The following is a 23201-nucleotide window of genomic DNA, read 5'->3' as shown; positions in this document are numbered from 1 at the left end:
ATATAATATATATATAATATATATATATATATTATATATATATATATATATTTTTACTATAAGTCTTTGGCTAAGTTCCCTTAGTCATTCCAATATTATTGTCACTTTGCCAACTGCCTAAAAAGATTAAATCAGAACATCTAAATAGAAATTGAGTGACCTGTTTTCTTACACTGATTATAGGCTCATTGATTATGCAGATAGCCTTTATACTTTAATTAGTGACCTGTTTTCTTACACTGATTATAGGCTCATTGATTATGCAGATAGCCTTTATACTTTAATTAGTTTAACTGTTAGACATATTGTTCTAGCTATGTCACAGTGAAGCATTTATTTACATTTCAATAGATCAGGCACTACATTCACCAAGGAGAGTAAAGAACTTAAAGTTCTTTTAATTTAATTGTATCAGCCTTAAGATGGTTTTAAAGAATAAGGAAAATTAATATGGTTCTGCACATATTTAGTATTTAGTAAGGTACATAAAACTTTCATAACACTGAAACTATGTGTTATATGTTAATACTGTACAATTAAAACTCCGTTACTTAAAAGATAGAACTCCATTTCAGAGAAAAGAATTAACATCATTGGATTAGATTTCCTTTTTAAGGTAAAAGAGAAGCAGTATATAATCATTCTAGTACCAAGCTGAGATTTTTTCCTCAATGTGGTACAACAGGGTGCTTTGTAACAGGGTGCTTTGCAACATGCACAATTTTCTTAGAGATATTTAAAGTTTTACAATTTTTCTGGTTAATAAGTAATACATTCTTTTGTAAAAAANACTGCCTAAAAAGATTAAATCAGAACATCTAAATAGAAATTGAGTGACCTGTTTTCTTACACTGATTATAGGCTCATTGATTATGCAGATAGCCTTTATACTTTAATTAGTTTAACTGTTAGACATATTGTTCTAGCTATGTCACAGTGAAGCATTTATTTACATTTCAATAGATCAGGCACTACATTCACCAAGGAGAGTAAAGAACTTAAAGTTCTTTTAATTTAATTGTATCAGCCTTAAGATGGTTTTAAAGAATAAGGAAAATTAATATGGTTCTGCACATATTTAGTATTTAGTAAGGTACATAAAACTTTCATAACACTGAAACTATGTGTTATATGTTAATACTGTACAATTAAAACTCCGTTACTTAAAAGATAGAACTCCATTTCAGAGAAAAGAATTAACATCATTGGATTAGATTTCCTTTTTAAGGTAAAAGAGAAGCAGTATATAATCATTCTAGTACCAAGCTGAGATTTTTTCCTCAATGTGGTACAACAGGGTGCTTTGTAACAGGGTGCTTTGCAACATGCACAATTTTCTTAGAGATATTTAAAGTTTTACAATTTTTCTGGTTAATAAGTAATACATTCTTTTGTAAAAAAATGATCCAGCAGTTGCACTACTGGGTATTTACCCCAAAGATACAGACGTAGTGAAGAGAAGGGCCATATGCACCCCAATGTTCATAGCAGCATTGTCCACAGTAGCTAAATTGTGGAAGGAGCTGAGATGCCCTTCAACAGATGACTGGATTAAGAAGATGTGTTCCATATATACAATGGAATATTACTCAGCCATCAAAAATAATGATTTCACAACATTTGCTGCAACATGGATGGGACTGGATGAGATAATGCTAAGCAAAATAAGTCAAGCAGAGAAAGACAATTATCATATGGTTTCACTCATTTATGGAACATAAGAAGTAGGAAGATCAGTAGGAGAAGAAAGGGAAGAAGAAGGGGGGGTAAACGGAAGGGGGAATGAAGCATGAGAGACTATGGACTCTGGGAAACAAACTGAGGGCTTCAGAGGGGAGGGGAGTGGGGGAATGGGATAGGCCGGTGCTGGGTATTAAGGAAGGCACGTATTGCATGGTGCGCTGGGTGTTANGGGAAACAAACTGAGGGCTTCAGAGGGGAGGGGAGTGGGGGAATGGGATAGGCCGGTGCTGGGTATTAAGGAGGGCACGTATTGCATGGTGCGCTGGGTGTTAATATGCAAGTAATGAATCATGGAACTTTACATTCAAAAACTAAGGATGCACTGTATGGTGACTAACATAATATAATAAAAAATTATTATAAAAAATGTGTCAGAAATGTATGAGGCTTTAAATGCACAAATCTTCTCCTATTATCACACTTAACTGTTTTGCAACCTGCTTTCTAAGCTTAAAATTATATATGGGACCACTTTCACTTCAGTAGAGATGTATTGGTGCTACATAGTATCCCATTTTGTGCATATGTGTATCTCACAGTTTAACTTATTCTGCACAGAAGCACATTTGGATCTGTTTCTAATATGTGGCTATCTTCAAAGGTGAATGGAATAGCATTCATGCCACTTTGTATTTCTGTGGTGTTTGTTGTGGTCTTTCCTCTCTCATTCCTAATTTTATTTATTTGGGTCCTTTTTCTTTTCTTTTTGATAAGTCTGGCTGGGGGTTTATCAGTTTTATTAATTCTTTCAAAGAACCAGCTTCTAGTTTCATTGATCTATTCTGGTGGGTTTTTCCCCTATATCACTGATTTCTGCTCTAATCTTTATTATTTCCCTTTTTCTCCTGGCTTTAGGCTTCATTTGCTGTTCTTTTTCTAGCTCCTTTAGGTGTAAGGTTAGTTTGTGTATTTGAGAATTTTCTTGCTTCTTGAGGTAGGCCTGCATTGCTATGTACTTCCCTCTTAGGACTGCTTTTGTGCATCCCAGAGGTTTTGGACTTTTGTGTTTTCATTTTCATTTGTTTTCATGTATTTCATTATTTCTTCTTTAATTTCCTGGTTAACCCATTCATTCTTTAGTAGGATGTTCTTTAACCTCCCTGTATTTGTGGTCTTTCCAAACTTTTTCTTGCCGTTGACTTCAAGTTTCATAGCGTTGTGGTCTGAAAAGGTGCATGGTATGATCTCAGTCTTTTTGTACTGGTTGAGGCCTGATTTAGGACCCCATACGTGATCTGTTCTGGAGAGTGTCCCATGGGCACTTGAAAAGAATGTGTATTCTGCTGCTTTAGGATGAAATGTTCTGAATATACTTGTAAAGTCCATCTGGTCCAAAATGACATTCAAAGCCATTGTTTCCTTGTTGATTTTCTGTTTAGATGATCTGTCCATTGCTAAAAGTGGGGTGTTAAAGTCCCCTACTATTATTGTATTATTATCAGTGAATTTATTTATGTTTATTATTAATTGTTTTGTATATTTGGGTGCTCCCATGTTAGGGGTATAAGTATTTACAATTATTCCTGCCACTTTGTACACTGTGTTTTGTATGATACATTCTTTAAAGCGAAAGAGTAAAAAGAATTTAAAAAATTAAGTGGGAGTAGACTCAGATTTATGAACATTAGATACTGTGCCAATAAATTTACATATTCAACTGAAACACATAAAAAAATTACTTTCTCTATTCTTTATTCACAGAAAAGCATAGCCACACACAACAGCTAAATTATAGTCATGGGGGAATATGTTCATTTTATTACATATGCCACGTAAATGCTATATCTTATTTTAACACTTATGTGAAATTAAGTGTAATCAATAGCCATGAGTTATTTCCTCATTCATATAAGCTTTCTTACTTCTTGCTTCATCTTTTCTATCTAAGCTTTCTGTTATTTACAGACCATTCAGTAATAATATAATGATAATGTGTTGTGACTTTCAATATTCATGCTTTGCTTGTTGGTTTGTTTTATAAAAGGTCTATGCCAGGAAGGAAGCCTTAAAGGGAGGTTTGGATAAAACCGTAAGTCTTCAGAAAGATCTGTCAGAGATGCATGAATGGATGACGCAAGCTGAGGAAGAATACCTGGAGAGAGATTTCGAATATAAAACCCCCGATGAATTACAGACAGCAGTTGAGGAGATGAAGGTAAAATAAACCAGATAAAATGAAGCAAAGAAAGAAAAAAAAAGAGAAAGATGCATCGTTGCTTAACATTGTGATTCTATAGTACCTGTTCTTTCCTTGGTTTAATGGGGGAGGTTGATTTTTAATGAATTTGGCTTCAAGTTTGGTATACATTATGGATTCTGAAACTTTTTATTTATTAATTTTACTGCATTGTGGTCAAAATATAAATATTGAGAACCACAATTAGCAACATTTTCCTCATGACATCATACAGTATTAAGCAATTGGAATCAGCTACTCACATTAGCTATTTCTAGTGATGAAAATTCAAATGGAAAATATGCCAAGTGTTACTGCAATGACAGTTGAAAATGTAGCTAACAGGCTGTGTTCATTGGGCGTTTTAAAGGGATTTCTGAGCATTTGAATACTAAATACTTTAACTGATGGCCTTTAATGTGAATAAAAAGGACTGAGTTTACATGGACTTCTTCTCAAACAGTAGGATAAAGAAGTCATGGTAACTTAGGACCAAGAAAACTAGTACGGAGCAGGGGCTGGGAGGTAAGGCCTGAAGTAGAATCTCTGCAGTGGCATTTCAGGATGGCCTTGGAGAACTGGACAGTCAGTGTAATCTCTAATTTGTCGTGTCTACACCACATCATTTTCTAACTTGAATGTGTGAACTGAGAATTGAAACTTAATGTAAGTAAATTGCCTGGCTCAGAGTGGGCGTTCAAAGACCCTGTGGTAGAACCAAGAGTATTGAATATATTTCATTGCATCCCCTTCCATTCCATGCCATCTCATCCCAAGCTATTCTAAGTGGATTATGCAGCTTTAGTCACATATAGAAAGTAAAATTAAAATGTATAAGGAAGACTGTATTTAAACAATAATAGTTTTCAGGGTATTAAAAACTACATAATTATTCTAATCTAATAATACCATATATCATTCATTCATTTAAGCAACAAACATTAATTTTATGGTTACTATGTGCTAAATACATTTTAGACACTGAATTGTGGTGAGCAAGACATAACTATGACCTGACTTCGTGGAACTTACATTCTAGTGGGGGGGGAGGGCAGGCAGTGAATGGAGAAATAAACAAACTCTTTTGAGATCATGGTAATTTGACTAACAAGTAAACCAAGAATGTGAAATAAAAAATAATTAGGGGTTAAGTGGGAGTTGAGATATGAATCCTAAGAAAAAGCTAAAAAAAAAAAAAAACTATGGAAGCACATTCCAATCAGAGGTAAGACCTCTGTAAAGACCCTAAGGCTGACTGGAAAGATAAAGAGGCCTGCCAGCCTGCACAGAGTAAAATAGGATAAATCAGCTGAGATGATTTTGAGGGTGTTGGTAGGTACCTGCTAACAGGAATTTCGTAGGGTTGGGGAAGTTCATGAAAATGGGAAAGCCATTGGACAGTTTCAAACAAAAGACTGTAATGATTTTAAATTTGAATGTGGGGAGATCGCTCTTAAGAAAATTGTATCACCGTAGACGGTGAGAGCTACAAGATACTTTGGAAGGAAAATAGTCCACACTTCTCTTTGCTGAACCAAAAACTGAAGTACCCTGATAGGTGAATAATTTACTCATAGTCACGGGCTTTATCTGTCATGGAACCAAGAATATTGAATATATGTCATGCCATTCCATCCCACGCTATCCCATCCCAAGCTATTCCAAACTATGCTATCTTTTCTTTTGTTTTCTTTTCTTTTAGAGTCATGTGCCATCCCTGTTGCCTTTCTCCTCACATCCCATTCTCCTGGTGGCTGTTTTCCTCACCTCCTCTAAGTAGCCACTGCCTCAGATCCCTAAGTAGATAATCAGCAGTGAGTTTGTGTTCCTTCAGCTGCTGTACTTATCCCAGTTCCTGTGTTTGGCTCTGACCCTCTTCTGGCTCTCTTCCCTCTCTCCCTGAACAGTTTGCCTATCTGGCAAACCACCCAGGCAGATCCCTTTCTCTTTTCCAGTGCTAGAAAGCAGGCTGTCTCAAATTTTGAAATTTTGCATACAGTTTTTGAGATGAGTAACCCAACCAATTAGTCCACGTTGACTTACTTCTTTAAATAATTGATCTGGCTATGAAATTGCTCCAGGATGGGGGTAATATTGAAAAGAGGAAAAGCTCAGACAGCCTCTGACAACAGCAGCCAGGGAAGTTGGCAAGAAGATCCAATTTCTTGTATTTTTTTTGCCTGCCAGTCAAGGTAATCTCTTTAGGTTTGTTTCACTACCTAGAGGGTAGTGATGGTACCTTGTCCAGGCTTCCACCTGTGCTCATGTTGAGAGCAAATTTATCTTTATTGTCAAAAGAAACTGGCAGACCTACTCAGATATTTCTCCCTATTTTACTCAGAGAAAAAGTAGAGACAGCCTTCTGTTTGTTTACTTTTATCTCCTGGTTTCTACTTGAAAATGATTATGCTGTTTTCCTTACTACTTTTTCCCTGTAAACAAAACTTTTCAATTAATATTAAAGAGTTTCTGGGAGTATTTGATGAGCATTATCTGACTTGAAAATTCTTTCAGAGTTCTACAATGAATAAATGGTGAAACTTTATATTAAATTCTTTAAAAATCTCTGAGATTTCAATTTTAACTGTTTTCTTCATTTTGTTTTAAATTTACACTATTGTAACTCTAGTCCTCATGCTTACCAGAATTACATAAATGAATTTACTGCTTTCATTGTATGACAGACTAGAATGTGATCCTCACAACTGAGTGCACATCCCGATCACCTAAAGGACTTGTTAAAACACAGACTTCTAGGCCCCACCCCAGAATTTCTAATTCATGAGTCTGGGATGGGACCTGAGAACTTTTACCTCTAACAAATTTCCAGGTGATACTAGAAAACAAGTTCCAAGGTGGTTCCAAGAAACCATACTTTGAGAACCACGGGTTTGAGATAGAGGCAATGAAAGGTGTGTCTTCATCGAATGGTTGGATTAGATTCATGGAAATAAAAGGGAGAAAATACATCATTTCTGACGAGGATTACATCCAAATTATACCAATCATTTAGTTTTCTTTCTTTTCTTTCATTGGAGAAATTTTACCTCCGTTTCTCCTCTAACCGTTTTCCAGCTTCCAGGCCTGTTTTTTTTTTTTAAGAATTTATGAAAGCCAAAAAATGGAAGGAAGAAGTGTTCTTCATCCTGCATTTTTTTGATAGTTGTATCGGTTGTTTATAACTTGTATAAAATGTAATTTCATTCATTGGATCCAGTACAGCATGCTCCTTCATTTCACGGAGGATTTGAGATGGGCTTAACAGAAATGATGAGAAAGAAAGGATGTAGTTTCCAGGATGACTTTCTTAAACACTTGGAAACATCAGTTTTCTGATGTCGAATATAGAGATGACAAAACGCATCTTGCAAGGTTTTGTTGAAGATGTAACAAAGTAGCACGTACGGCATGTCTGACATAGCACACAACAGCATGTAGTGATTAATGGTTGTCAAAATTGTTTGTAAGCTAAAATTATTATAGTCAAAATATAGTTTGTGTAGAAACAAACCTCATGTTCAGTAATGCCAAAAATAGATTTAAGAATTTTGAGCTAAAATTTTTAATCAATTACATCAAAATTTGTGAAGGCGATCGCTTAATATTCAAAGCATCTTGGCATTTGCCATCGTATTATATACTTTTGAGGCATCATGAGAATAAGTCCAAAGGCGTAGGCTAATTGTGTTGAAAAATATGAAGGCATTTTATAGCTGACCTTGTCCATTTCTTGCCCATCTCCCCTTACGCTCACCACTACACTGTATGTAGCCCCAAATTCCCCCTGCCAGACCTGCATTTCTGGATGTAAGGACTTTATGTGGTTCCTGCATCCCATTTTTCTCATCTATGTGTCAGGCTTCACTACTATGAAATTAATATCCCCCCAAAAGCCTTCAACCAATGATGGGAGATGATGTATAAGTACCCCAGTTCTTCACCTTTTGAGTGTGATACCCCTGAGGCATGTGTTTCCCAGAGTTTCCCAACATGATTAAACTAGTCACCAACACTGGTTGCTGAGCTGAATAAGTGTAACTTTATAATCTCTCTTCCCCATTCTGTCTCCATTCCCCGTTTCTATACCAGTATTTGCTTTACATGGCACATAAACTCCTTATGCTTGAAAGCTCATCTCAGGGTTGGCCTTTGGAGTAACTCAAATGAAAGATACATTGTGAGTGTGTGTGTGTGTGTGTGTGTGTGTGTGTGTGAGAGAGAGAGAGATATGCAGATACACATCGAAAGTCGAGTATAAATGTCCTGCAGCTAAAGGCCTCCAGCAAGATTCATATAATTGGGCAGTAGTTGGAAAATTGGGTTTAGTACTTCTGGTAGTGAGTTCTTTGGGGAACCATGGGTTGTATGAGTTAGAGCATATTAGAAACAACCTGTTGTAGGATCTGGGTTTGTGTTAGATGATTTGAGGGAGAGTTGAAGAGCTTTGCTTTGGATTGCATGTTGTCAGTAAGTGGGAATAACTCTGTGATTGGGCATCTTAATAAATCTGTCCTAGAATGAAGGAGGGCTAGAGTGATGTTGAAGGTAGCACAGACTCAAATTAATGGGGGCAGGGACTTGTTAGGTATTTTGTGGTTTGGGCAGTTTACGCTTTGTATGTATTCTAACATGATTATGGAATGTAGTGGTATTGTTGAATGATCCACAGTAGTAACAGGGTAGCCTTGTCTGATGTTGATTTTCTGTGAAATACTTTATGTTCCATGGGAGAAGACCAAAGGCATAGCTGCGGACCAGGTGAGTCTCCCTCCTTTCAGGGGCTGCTCTTCTCTTCTCTTGTATGTGTTTGGTTACTGAATAGAACTTTCTTTTCTCAAAATATGGTCCTGGATGTAGCATTAAGAAGACTTTTCTATATTAATTATCTTTGATTTGAACAGTGACATTTATATTGATTTCAGTGTTACTCATTCATCTGAGTAATTTTGAGATGATTTCAATTCAAAAATATGGGATATTTTTGTTAGTATTGAAATACGTGTTTCTTGCTTGTCTCCTATATATGTCTGTGTGCGTGTATGTGTGTATATACACACACACCCACATATATATGAAAGAGGGTGCGAGAGCATATCACAAATACCCACATGTTGACTAGCTTGCACAGCATTCTGATGAAAGAGCTATTATATTCTGATAATTTTTTTCCTTCCAACTTCAAATTTTAACTTAACTAAACCTAAATTTGTGGAAGTGATTGTAGTCACTACTGGATTTATTTTTATTAATCTCCTCACAGGGATCTTGTGGGGGAGGAAAGTACATGATACATAGGAATGCACTTTGTAAGTAAATCCATTGCCTTGCTATCAAGTAAGAGAGCATTCTTTGTTTTTCAGAGAGCTAAAGAAGAAGCCCAGCAGAAAGAAGCAAAAGTGAAACTCCTTACTGAGTCCGTCAATAGTGTCATAGTTCAGGCTCCACCTGCAGCACAAGAGGCCTTAAAAAAGGAACTTGACACTCTAACCACCAGCTATCAGTGGCTCTGCACCAGGCTCAATGGCAAATGCAAGACCTTGGAAGTCAGTTGCTTTTCTTGATCTTTATTATTTATGTGTCAGTTTATTATCCTACATGAAACACAGTGATTAAGAATAGGACTGGTGTTAAGACTACTTACACTCAGATTCCTCACAAAGGTACTTAGAAGTTTATGACTTTGGGCCAGTTGCTTACGTTGTATAAATCTGTTTCCTATCTGTGAAATGGACAAAAAATAGCTATTCCATAGGGTGCTGAGAAAATTAAATGAGCTATTCTAGTTAAAGTATTTAGTTTAGTGCCCAATAAATGTGAGCAGTTTCGTTCTAATTCTTCTTATTACTACCATTATTATTATTAGGTCACAAAAATCTTATAAATAAGTTTCCTCAAGATTTATAAAAACTGGTCTTTATTCTTTCATATATTTGAATGTGTATAAAACCATAAGTATCTTAGCAGAAAGGTATTTTGTGAAGAAGTATATTTTTTATAATTGTCTTTAAGAATCGCTCTGCCCTGTAGGGTTATTCATAAGACATGTTGTCTAGGTCTTTTGGAGGGACATTTTACATTATATTTATGTATCACCTTAAGTCCTGCTTTATCCTTTCCANATTTTTCTCATCTATGTGTCAGGCTTCACTACTATGAAATTAATATCCCCCCAAAAGCCTTCAACCAATGATGGGAGATGATGTATAAGTACCCCAGTTCTTCACCTTTTGAGTGTGATACCCCTGAGGCATGTGTTTCCCAGAGTTTCCCAACATGATTAAACTAGTCACCAACACTGGTTGCTGAGCTGAATAAGTGTAACTTTATAATCTCTCTTCCCCATTCTGTCTCCATTCCCCGTTTCTATACCAGTATTTGCTTTACATGGCACATAAACTCCTTATGCTTGAAAGCTCATCTCAGGGTTGGCCTTTGGAGTAACTCAAATGAAAGATACATTGTGAGTGTGTGTGTGTGTGTGTGTGTGTGTGTGTGTGAGAGAGAGAGAGATATGCAGATACACATCGAAAGTCGAGTATAAATGTCCTGCAGCTAAAGGCCTCCAGCAAGATTCATATAATTGGGCAGTAGTTGGAAAATTGGGTTTAGTACTTCTGGTAGTGAGTTCTTTGGGGAACCATGGGTTGTATGAGTTAGAGCATATTAGAAACAACCTGTTGTAGGATCTGGGTTTGTGTTAGATGATTTGAGGGAGAGTTGAAGAGCTTTGCTTTGGATTGCATGTTGTCAGTAAGTGGGAATAACTCTGTGATTGGGCATCTTAATAAATCTGTCCTAGAATGAAGGAGGGCTAGAGTGATGTTGAAGGTAGCACAGACTCAAATTAATGGGGGCAGGGACTTGTTAGGTATTTTGTGGTTTGGGCAGTTTACGCTTTGTATGTATTCTAACATGATTATGGAATGTAGTGGTATTGTTGAATGATCCACAGTAGTAACAGGGTAGCCTTGTCTGATGTTGATTTTCTGTGAAATACTTTATGTTCCATGGGAGAAGACCAAAGGCATAGCTGCGGACCAGGTGAGTCTCCCTCCTTTCAGGGGCTGCTCTTCTCTTCTCTTGTATGTGTTTGGTTACTGAATAGAACTTTCTTTTCTCAAAATATGGTCCTGGATGTAGCATTAAGAAGACTTTTCTATATTAATTATCTTTGATTTGAACAGTGACATTTATATTGATTTCAGTGTTACTCATTCATCTGAGTAATTTTGAGATGATTTCAATTCAAAAATATGGGATATTTTTGTTAGTATTGAAATACGTGTTTCTTGCTTGTCTCCTATATATGTCTGTGTGCGTGTATGTGTGTATATACACACACACCCACATATATATGAAAGAGGGTGCGAGAGCATATCACAAATACCCACATGTTGACTAGCTTGCACAGCATTCTGATGAAAGAGCTATTATATTCTGATAATTTTTTTCCTTCCAACTTCAAATTTTAACTTAACTAAACCTAAATTTGTGGAAGTGATTGTAGTCACTACTGGATTTATTTTTATTAATCTCCTCACAGGGATCTTGTGGGGGAGGAAAGTACATGATACATAGGAATGCACTTTGTAAGTAAATCCATTGCCTTGCTATCAAGTAAGAGAGCATTCTTTGTTTTTCAGAGAGCTAAAGAAGAAGCCCAGCAGAAAGAAGCAAAAGTGAAACTCCTTACTGAGTCCGTCAATAGTGTCATAGTTCAGGCTCCACCTGCAGCACAAGAGGCCTTAAAAAAGGAACTTGACACTCTAACCACCAGCTATCAGTGGCTCTGCACCAGGCTCAATGGCAAATGCAAGACCTTGGAAGTCAGTTGCTTTTCTTGATCTTTATTATTTATGTGTCAGTTTATTATCCTACATGAAACACAGTGATTAAGAATAGGACTGGTGTTAAGACTACTTACACTCAGATTCCTCACAAAGGTACTTAGAAGTTTATGACTTTGGGCCAGTTGCTTACGTTGTATAAATCTGTTTCCTATCTGTGAAATGGACAAAAAATAGCTATTCCATAGGGTGCTGAGAAAATTAAATGAGCTATTCTAGTTAAAGTATTTAGTTTAGTGCCCAATAAATGTGAGCAGTTTCGTTCTAATTCTTCTTATTACTACCATTATTATTATTAGGTCACAAAAATCTTATAAATAAGTTTCCTCAAGATTTATAAAAACTGGTCTTTATTCTTTCATATATTTGAATGTGTATAAAACCATAAGTATCTTAGCAGAAAGGTATTTTGTGAAGAAGTATATTTTTTATAATTGTCTTTAAGAATCGCTCTGCCCTGTAGGGTTATTCATAAGACATGTTGTCTAGGTCTTTTGGAGGGACATTTTACATTATATTTATGTATCACCTTAAGTCCTGCTTTATCCTTTCCACATGCTTTACTCCTTAGATTATCTGAAAATAGTTGATAAAGACTTCATGTGAAAATACTATTTACTAACAGGATTGTGTCGAGGAGCCCAAAACTTTACCTAGCACCAAAAGCCAATGCTGCCAGAGACTGCCCACTAGCTGGGCTATAAATTAAGCCCCTTCCCCCACATGAACTGAGTCATCTTAGTGAATACAGTTGATAAAGAATTCATATGTATTCCAAACCAGTGGAGAGGGGCTAAAAAGGGACTGTATGACTATATGACTTCAGTACAAATAGAAGAGGCTATAAGTGTAATTACAGATGAGAAATAGAAGGATAACTCAATAGTCTTGAAAAATTTATTAGTATGAAAATAAAAGATCCCTTTAGAAAACATATCCCAAAATAGATTTCTGATGGATTGGCCTATCTTTTACATGAACAACATGAGTAATACGAAGCAGAGAATAATAATGATGTAAAGAAATTAAGAATGTAAGAAAATATTCAGGAGTTTCATTTTAAAATATTGTCAAAAAGCAATTTTCTAGATACAAAAATCCCTCCCTCCTGTAACATGACAGTGAATTAGTTCTGACTTCCCTGGGACCCATAGTGTCATCTCTTCTCTTCCTTTCCCGTTCTTTGTTTTATTTTCTGTAGCTCTCAGCACTAATATGACAGATTTTTTTCTCTGTCCATCTCTCTTTTTTGAGTATGGCTGACCCACAGTGTTATATTAGTTTCAAGTGTACAGCATAGTGATTAAACAACTCTGCACATCATGCTAAGCTCACCACAAGTGTAGCTCTCATCTGTCATCATTTGCTATTATGTAAAGGTTTCCCTTTAATATTTTCTAGATACTTATCTCTGTCAATTGGATTCTGTGTATTTTTCTGAAATCTGTCTTCTAGTTCTCAAATTATCTCTTGAACTGACTATTGTTGTATAAATATACTCATCTCTATATACACATCTACCTATATACATGTGTGGGTATGATTTTGTATTTTTTCAAAGACCTTATTTTCTATTTCTTAAGATTTTACTTATTTAGAAAATTTATCTCTTCTTTTATGTAATCTTCAGCTTTTGCATAATTGATTCTCTTTCTTCCTTTTGTTAAACAATTTAAACCTATGCAGTCTGTTTGGTTGAGAAGTCTCAATGAGTAATGAGCATGAAAGAGTTTTGGTTTTCCAATAACAGTAACCACCCATGTCAAACCTCATTTTCTGACTAGTAGTTGACTTCCTAATCACTATTGCTGTCTGATCCCATAATTTTTCATTCACTTTTAGTTATTGAAATTTAGTTTTATTTAAATTTTGATCTCATAGTTTGTTAACATCTTCCATTAGTTTAGATTAATCTGTGGCTTCAGCAATTTATCCAAAGGTGGGAGTGAGAAAAAAAATGATTTTGGCATCCCCTCCTCCCACTCAATTTCTGGATAGTGATTGTGTAGTGTTGGTTTAAGGGAGAATAATGAGGGGAAATACATTCTCCATATGAATGTCCTTCTCTTTGCCAAGTCACAGTTGCTATACCCTTTTATTAACACTCATAGACATCTATGATGATGAATATGTTATCACCAGATTCTATAGGTTATAACCATTTGATCTGGCTTGTTCTCTATAGACTTGATGTGATCTGTTGGGGATCCATATGCATATAGACTTTGAACCCCCCCCCCAAAGATCTCCTATTCATTCCTGGTGCCTTGGAGTATTCAACAAAATTTCAGGCTGACTCTTGCCAGTAGCCTTAAACCACATTCTCTTGAAAGTTACATCTTTTAAACCCATGTTTCCATGATGCCCTGGAGTCTTATTTCTCCATCACATTTCAGCTTAGCCAGCAAGCTCCGGCAGATCACATCTCCTGTAACTCCTTGATTCCTCTTTGGTCATACCAGCATCTCAGTAGGGAATGCATGCCAACCATTTCTTTCTGAATGTACCCACCCATTGATGAGTGGTATTATTTTAGATCCTTTAAAGAAAAGGGATGAGATGGGTTTCCCCTAAACACCACAGTAAAAAGTTGAGAAAAGGAATTGCCTCAAGGTCACCTGGCTGGTTCAGTTGGTAGAACACATGACTCTTGATCTCAGGGTTGTCAGTTCAAGTCCCATGTTAGGTGTACAGATTACTTTAAAAGATAGAATCTTTAAAAAAATTGCCTCACTTTCCAGTTCTTCCTTCTTCATATCCTCCCCCATTGCCCTCCCCGTCAGCCCCCTCTATTTAGACCACAGCTTGTGAAAACATGTCGCAGAAGTTTTTTTTTTTTGTTTTTGTTTTTGTTTTTTTTTTTTTTGNTTTTTTTTTTTTGCATAGAATAAGGGAACTTAGCCCTTTTATTTCTTACGTATGAACTGTAGTTGCCAGTCTCAAGAAAAAGAGATCTTACTGGCAACTTTTAACAGCAGGCTAAACTTATTTATTATTCAAATTCCTTACGTTTGTGTCATCTTTAGAGTGTAAGTTGCAGATTCTACATTCATTACAACTACTGACTGCCTCAAATGGCAGTAAATTTTCTCACGTGGCTTGTAATTTTTTGTTTTTGAGCTCACTTGTAGTAGGAATTGTTTTTACTGAATATCCTTTCTTCTCTGGGCTGTCAGAGGGTCCTTATGAGTTTTTTTTTTTTAATGTTCCTACCAGAGTTGTAGAATAATTACGTTCTACTCTCATGTGTGATATAAACTTAGGTTTCAGTTTCTAGTGGGTGAATCCTTATTTTCCAACTAAAATCCAAAGGATTCTCAGCTTCCTTGCTAATTCCTTTTACTCCAGTGGATAGGGATTTTATAGTTCTTGTTTCCAGGATAGGTGGCACAGAACTTTATGCTGTTCTATCTCCTTGGACTTCATGAGACCAGTGCCCCTTTTTTCATCCCAAGTTAGTGTTGAATACCCTAGCTGGTATGTCATATATCCTGTTGTGATATGCCAGTGTTTTGTTAAGCTTGGCCTCCCAACCTCTGCATGCACTTAACTTCCCTCTTTGTTTCTGCTCCAGGAGGATTTTCATATTTCATAGAGCAACCCGGTGAACTTAAATGTTGTCCTTTATATTTTACCCAGCATTTCAGTATCATGAAAGTAGGGGTTGGGGAGAATGCCGCATCAGCTCCATTTGCTATTTTGAATGGAAGTTTCTTCTTCAATTGTCATCTCTTCAAAGCCACTGTGAATTCTGTGATTTCCAAGTAGCTTTGACTTCCAAACTGCTAAGCCTAACAGTTAGTCTAAGTGGCTTTTAGCTCCAATTCAGGCTGCAAGACTACATTTTATTTTGCAAAGGTGACATGTAAAGCCAGTACATTCAGGCTTTCCAGCTGCGTCCTTCAGATGCATTGAGGACACAAGAGGCCATCCATCCTGACGGTTAAATCAGCAAGGTAGTTCATTACCTCAGTCTGCACCAAAGTTAATAAGACACATTACCAATCACATCTCCTTATCTTCAAAGCTCTAAAGTACCTTCGGGTATTTAAGGAGATATTTATATTTTCCCACTGGGATCTTTACCTGTAGTCCAGCAGGAGCTGGAAATGGCCCAGATTTAAGTTTTCTATCACCTTTTAAAGCAAAATACTTAATTTCACTTTCTGTAATAAACTGTACATAAAATACTAAGCAAGTATTGGTAGGGTGGCAAGACAGTTTGGACTGATTCTTTTCATCAATAGAGAGGGACTGCTCTCCATCATTTGCAAGGGCTATAAGCAGAGTGAAAATGTAGGAAATCTGACAGAATTTTTGGTTTCTCCTAAAATAAAATTTCCTTCCTTGGCTTTATTTTTTGTGGAGTGTGGGGGGTGGTGGTAGCAGGTGGTAGTGATTGCACTACTGTTTTTATAGATTTGTCCGATATTTACAATCTCAAACCTAGTGGGGGAAATGACCATTTTTGTATTTTTATCCTCTAGTGCATCTTCCTGCTTTTTTCTCAGTAGACATAACCATAATCCAGAAATTTGCCTTTATTATTTCTTTGCTTAAAAATGTTTTATCACACTCACATGAATACCTAAATAATGTATTGCTCAATTTTGCTTGTTTTGAGTGTTACAAAAAATCATAACCTATAATACTTAGTTTTTTAGGGCTTGCCCATTTTGCCCAACATTTTTGTGTCTGAGACTCATCCATGTTATCTGTGTGATGAAATTTTCATTTTTACTTCTGTGTTCTGTGTTTAAATGTAGTACAGTGTATTTCTACATTCTCTGGTTAGCAGACATAAGGTGGTTTTAAACATTTTAGTTATTACGAAAAGTCCTGAAATGAACATTCTCTTACCTGTCTTTGGTGTCCATACAAAGTACTTTCTCTGAGGATATATATGCTGGATTGTTGGGTATGTGAATATTCACCTGACTAGAATGACAGATTGTTTTCCAAAATGGTCATTCCAGTAGACACACCCACCAGCAATAAATACAAATTTTTGTTAATGTGTATCTTTTCTTACACTTGGAATTGTGAAATTTCTCATTTGTGTCAGTCAACATGGTATAAATATCATGTAATCTTGACTTACATTCCCGTGACTGCTAATGAGGTTGAACATATTTTCATGTATTTGTTGGATATGCATATATCTTTTTCTTTGAAATGCTGGTTTAGGTTTTCCTTTCATTTTCTATTGGGATGTCTTTTTACCTTTTAACTGACCTGGGGTCATTTCTTTTTTACTCATCTGTTACAAATTTTGCAATTGTTTTCTTCAAGTTTGAGGCTGGTATTTGATTTCTTCATGGTATCTTTTGATAAATAGAAGGGTTTAATTCTATTATAATCAGATTTATTCAGGTTTTTTTTGGTTTGTTTTTGTTTCGTTTTGTTTTTTACAAAATGTCTTACCTAAGATATCCTTTCCCATCCCAAGGTTATAAAATACTCTTTAGTATTTTCTGGTTGCAATCTTAAAGTTTTGCTTTTTTATATATAAGCATATTTGTGTATTACAGTAATTATTTTTTAATATGTATCAAAAGTAATTTAAAATAGTCCTATCCTTGAAATAGTTATTAGTCATATTCCTCTTAATACACCTCAAGGAAATAATTCGAAATATGGAAAAAATCTATATTCATGGTGATCTTCACCACAAATATATTAGCAAACAAAACCAAAAATAGTCTAACTACCCTGTAAGTTTTGACTGTTAAGAAAACAATAATACAGCCACTTAAATGAAACTTTAGATTTTCATTAAAAATATGTCTTCTTAGTAATACAGAAAAATTAAATGATGTAAGGTTTAGTGAAAAGAGCTCTGTAGCTAAATCTGTACTTTAATGTTAGCTATCAAATTACTTGCATGTGATAAAGTTTAAAGGAGCTCACAGAAAAGTAGTCATGGTTAATGTTTTGAGATGTTAGATTTATTTTTGTGTATGCTTTTATTTTTTATTTTCCAGACTGTATCTTTGATGAGTTTTTTATTTAAAAAAGCAAATCACTGACTCTTTAATTAATTTTTGTAGTAAGATGTTTCCTTAATGATTAGTAATTATAAACGTATTAGCTGATCAACATGACTAGTTGCTTTTTTAATTATCTACTGCAAAGGAAAGGTGAACAATGTAAAATAAACTTGTTCCATTTTCACAGCTTTAAAAATGAAAATTCCAAAGCTCCATAGTCACTTCTACCACGTATTTCATCTGTGATATGTATTTCTTTCTTAGGAAGTTTGGGCGTGCTGGCATGAGTTATTGTCGTACTTGGAGAAGGCAAACAAGTGGCTCAATGAAGTAGAATTCAAACTGAAAACCACTGAAAATATCCCTGGGGGAGCTGAGGAAATCTCCGAGGTGCTTGATGTAAGTTGTGACTTCATCGGAATGAGAAAAATTCCCATGCAGTGGATGCCCAGGACCAGGTAGAAAACAGTACAGATAGTGTGGCTGCTGTGCCTCCCCAGGCCCTGGTGCTGAGGATGAAGCCTTTGTTTCTTCTGTAAAGCTTCCAGTCTCGAGGTCGTAAAAGGATTTAAATAACCTTTTCCTGAGGACATCTGCCTTATTCTATATGACAAAGTTCTATGTTGACACATCTCTTTACCTATTTAAATCTACCGCAGACCTGTACAGACAGTGTGAAGGTACCGTTTTGCTCCTTCAGAGTAGAGCTAAACGATGATGATCATATGAAACATTATTTCCAGTTTAAAAGCTACAATTATTGAATTGAAACATACTTTTAGAATATTTAAAAGCGTAAATTTATACCTTACAGAATGTTGTAAGGTATTAAATGTGGATGCTCTGATATTAGGAATGTATCTTTAAAATGTTCAGACATTTTAGTACTACAGACTCTAAGTACATTTTCAAGTTTTACCCTGAAGATGTTTCAAAAGTAAAATTTAGAGGAATTGGCAGGTATAAACTTTGATTTATGTGAACTTCTCATAATAATCATTTCTGTTCTTTCTGTGCATCTTATTGTATGTTTGGATGACCCTTTATGTAAATAACAAGTATGTAGTTTTGCCAAATGTATTGTACACAGGGCCATTTGCAGTGCAACCCCTGTGTAAATATGCTAAAATAATGTACATAAATTAAGATGTGAAGGAAATGTAAAATGTCACTTTAGATAGTATTGAGATTCTAGTGCGTTAAAACAAGAAACTAAGCATAATACATCTAACTTATTTTCTTGAGAGGATTGTAAAACCTGAAGAGGTATCAAAGAACAATGAGACTGGCCTCAAATGGACTATAAGTTTGGCCTTGTGCTAATCAGAGATGTTAACTGACCAAGCATTCCTTGTGAATTGGCAATGTGATGCATCTTCCAAAAAAAGTTGAAGCACACACAGTGCATTAGTAGAAGGACGGTGGCCAGAACAAAGGGTGTGATGATGCAGTTATCCTAGTAAATGATCATATTAAAGGACTTCATCCTCATCTTTATTGCTTTTCCATCCAAAGATGCCTGCTCCACTTACAAGCTATGTATGTGGGGGAAAAGTATGAAGGGCAAAGGGATTTCTTCTAGAGGTTGTACCTTTTTTTTTTTTTTTTTTAATTTGGGAAGGGAAATTCTGCTTTTGAGTTTCATCTACGTATTGTTCAGAATCATGTCACTTAGCCATCACTAGCTGTAACAGAAGTTGAGAAATTGAGTATTTTACCTTTCCAGGTGTAAGAGTAGAGGACATCAAAGAAGAAGGTGGCTGTGGATAATTTTTAAGTGCCCCAGTCCACAATCCTGCCACAGGCTCATGAAGATATGCATGCAGAAACATCATATTTTTTTAAGTAACCATGGTCTTTCATGTTTTATTATCCTAATTCAGTATTGCTTTAAATTATTTTTAACTTAATGATATGTAAATAAGAAGATACTGAGCATTTTGTGTTAATTCAATATATTTAGAAAAAGAAGGGAAATAGTAATTATTGCAAATGTGTTTCAGTCACTTGAAAATTTGATGCAACATTCAGAGGATAACCCGAATCAGATTCGCATATTGGCACAGACCCTAACAGATGGTGGAGTCATGGACGAACTGATCAATGAGGAACTTGAGACATTTAATTCTCGTTGGAGAGAGCTACATGAAGAGGTATGACGATAAGAGTGAAAAATCTTTTTAAACTGATTTGCATAAATACCTAGCGAATACTTTTAGGTTTCTCAGTTAAAACAAAGAATACTTTAAATATTGGCTCAACTTCCAGGTTTTAGAAATTGTCTGTCACATGCCAGGTGTGGGTAAATTATTTACATGTGTTTTCTATCATTTTATCTTACAAAAACATTATAAAGGGTGAGTTTTAACGGGAAATGGAGACATACCGAATACAGTGATATGCTCAAGTCTACAAGCTGACTATTCAAAATCGGATCTTATCTGGCCACAGGATTCTTTTCCCTCCCTCCCAAAATTAACTAATATGTGTAGGTATCCTCATCTCTTTCTCCCTCTTTCAGAACACAAGTAGGGTGGAGGGGCAGAGGGAGAGGGAGAAGCAGACGCCCCTTCCACCCCTGGCTGAGCAGGGAGCTGGCTGTGGGGCTTGATCCAAGGCCCCTGGGATCATGACCTGAGCCAAAGTCAGAGGATTAACCGACTGAGCCATCCAGGCACCCCCCCCACCTTTTTCAACACATGCACACACATATTATGGTCACGTGTAATCTGTTAGTCATATGTGTGATCCTTAGTACCCTAGATATTGTTTATTCTTCCCAAGTAATACTAAAGAGCTTTAATTTATATGTAACAGAAGAATTTTAATATGTAAAAATTAAACCATGTGGTTTCTGAATGTTCTCAATCAAAGTTAAGAGAAAATAGCATATTACTCCCAATTGAATAGTGTTTTACATATACTCTCCTAAATCAAGAATGGATTACTTCTCAAAAAGAACAAGTAGATCATAATGAAGTTTAATTGTGTATCCATTTACTCTGTGTGTCTCTAACATGTGAGACAGTGTTCTAAGGTTAAGTAGTAAGTAGGATAATTTCCTCTCCTTCATTACTCATAGACATTAAGTAGTTAAGCAAAAATTCACTGGTTTCTTAGTATGTTCAGAAAACAAAAATAATGTCCTTATAAGATGCAAAAAATTGTGTTAAAAGTTATCACAGAGGATTAGAGAACACAGAAAAAGGGTGCAGACCTCTGTGGGTCAGCACAGGAAGGCATTTGGGGTAGCTTTTCTAGAGAAAATTCATTGTGGACGACATTGTAATTTTTTTAAGATTTAAAACATTTTTTAAAGTAATCCCTACACCCAGTATGGGGTTTGAACTCACAATCCTGAGATCAAGAGCTGTGTGCTCTACTGACTGAGCTAGCAGGCAGCCCTGTGAACATTTTAAAATCAGAATAGGAGATAGCCAAATGGGCAGATGTAGGAGGGCAATCCCAGACAGGTAGACATAGACATGCAAAGAATTAGAAGCATGAGGCTGGTTATCATTGTACATCTGCAAACCATGTGGTTTTACCTGAGTGTAAGGTGCAAGTGGGGTGTGTCTGGAGGTAGACCTGAACAAGTAGGCATCAGCAAGTTTGCTGAGGGAGACCAATGCTTCTCAAACAGCCTGGTGTATAACCACGCACTCAGGAAACCACTGAAGGGTTTAGAATGTCAGGGGGAAGGGCCACCTGGGTGGCACAGTCGGTTAAGCATCTGACTCTTGCTTTTGGCTCAGGACATGATCTCAGGTTTTGATATCGAGCCCCGTGTTGGGCTTGGCACTCAGTGTGGAATCTGCTTGAGATTCTCTCCCCCTATCTTTCTTCCCCTCCTGCTCATGCTCACTAGCTCTCTCTCTCTCAATAAGTAAGTAAGTAAGTAAATAAATAAATATTTTTAAAGAGTATAAAGGGGGAAGGAGAAGAGAGTTGCCACAAGCAGATTATATTCCCTCCGCAGTGACTGTGGAGAGTAGGTGGTGTAAGAGATAGGGAGATTGCAGGTAGTGAGACCAAGGAAGAAGTGGTATTTTTATGTCAGTTGAAGACAAGGGCAGTGGTGATAGGTACAGTGAAAATGAAAAGTCTAGGAGAGCAGCTTGGTTTCTGATTTGGGTGACTGGATAGCTGTTATTTTTCATAAACAAGATGGAGAAAATGAGAAAAAAAAGCAAGTTTGGAGGTGCAAAATCACATGTCACTTTTTATCTCCATTGATCCCGAGGTGCCTGCTTAAGTTTGATACCAACCAGAAGCAATCCCTGAGTCAAGCACTTAGATGGTAGTAGTTAATTTGAGAGATAATACCAAGAAGGACAAGTGAGGGGGTGGGGAGAGTGGGGAACCAAAACTTGGACGGTTGATAAAGGGTACTTTTATCAGTGAGTTTCCACTGTGAGTGAGCTAGTCCTAGTGGGAGCTTTAAAGAAATCATGAACTGTCCCACTGAGCTGATGGAAACTGGAATGTTTATCCACCAATTTCCATCTGTTTTTGTTTGAGGATTGCCCTCAGGTGCATAAAATCCTGCACTTCCTGGCTGTCGAGGGCAGTCCAATTAAGAAATGTAGGTCTTTGAGGTGGGAATGTAGCAGTACTTGCAGAAACTGGCCACCATAGCTTTAGGTGAACTCAGAGCCATTGAGGTTAAGGGACTTTGTGGTAGGGTATCAACGNAGTGAGTTTCCACTGTGAGTGAGCTAGTCCTAGTGGGAGCTTTAAAGAAATCATGAACTGTCCCACTGAGCTTATGGAAACTGGAATGTTTATCCACCAATTTCCATCTGTTTTTGTTTGAGGATTGCCCTCAGGTGCATAAAATCCTGCACTTCCTGGCTGTCGAGGGCAGTCCAATTAAGAAATGTAGGTCTTTGAGGTGGGAATGTAGCAGTACTTGCAGAAACTGGCCACCATAGCTTTAGGTGAACTCAGAGCCATTGAGGTTAAGGGACTTTGTGGTAGGGTATCAACGGGGTCTACTAGAGTACTTAGGGAGTGTCTAGCAGGGATATTCCATAATCAGGAAAAGAGATACATAGCTCCAAAGTTAGAGTGATCCAGACTAGTTATACAGATGTGGGATTTACCAGGCCACGTGCTAGTTAAAACTGTAAAGTTCATGACATCACCCCAGATAAGCCAAAAGAATGAATCATGGACAGAATTTAGGAATTACACATAAAATCAAGATTCAGGCTGGGACACCTTGGTAGCTCAGTCTGTTAAGCACCTGCCTTCAGCTCAGGTCATGATCTCAGGGTCCTAGGATTGAGTCCCTCATCAGACTGAGTGCTCAGCATGAAGTGTGCTTGTCCCTCTCCTTCTCTCCTCTCTCTCTCTCTTTCTCTCTCATAAATAAATAAAATCTTTTAAAAAATCAAGGGTTAGACAGAGGAAATATTGTTTCTAAAGGAAATGAGAATAAAT

General features: G+C 36.5%; 1 protein-coding gene across 9 annotated transcripts in view; it reads left to right on the top strand.

Annotated features, from left to right (window-relative positions):
* DMD (dystrophin) overlaps positions 1-23201 on the top strand; it is a 2070581-nt gene that overhangs the window by 765434 nt on the left and 1281946 nt on the right. For 5 of the 9 annotated variants that reach the window (XM_034649817.1, XM_034649818.1, XM_034649819.1 and 2 more), the window contains exons 1-3: positions 11544-11745; positions 18021-18155; positions 19760-19909. In XM_034649817.1, coding sequence (XP_034505708.1) covers positions 19775-19909 — 135 coding nt within the window. In that variant the 5' untranslated portion in view covers positions 11544-11745; positions 18021-18155; positions 19760-19774. Of the gene's footprint in view, positions 1-3727; positions 3899-9279; positions 9463-11488; positions 11746-18020; positions 18156-19759; positions 19910-23201 lie in introns of those variants that run through there. The other 4 variants (XM_034649815.1, XM_034649816.1, XM_034649821.1 and 1 more) reach the window with 3 other exon arrangements.

The sequence above is a fragment of the Ailuropoda melanoleuca genome, chromosome X (genome assembly GCF_002007445.2).
Source record: "Ailuropoda melanoleuca isolate Jingjing chromosome X, ASM200744v2, whole genome shotgun sequence".
Classification (NCBI taxonomy): Eukaryota; Metazoa; Chordata; class Mammalia; order Carnivora; family Ursidae; genus Ailuropoda; species Ailuropoda melanoleuca.
The sequence above is the reverse complement of the archived record's forward strand: the minus strand, read 5'-3'. Positions and strand labels throughout refer to the sequence as shown.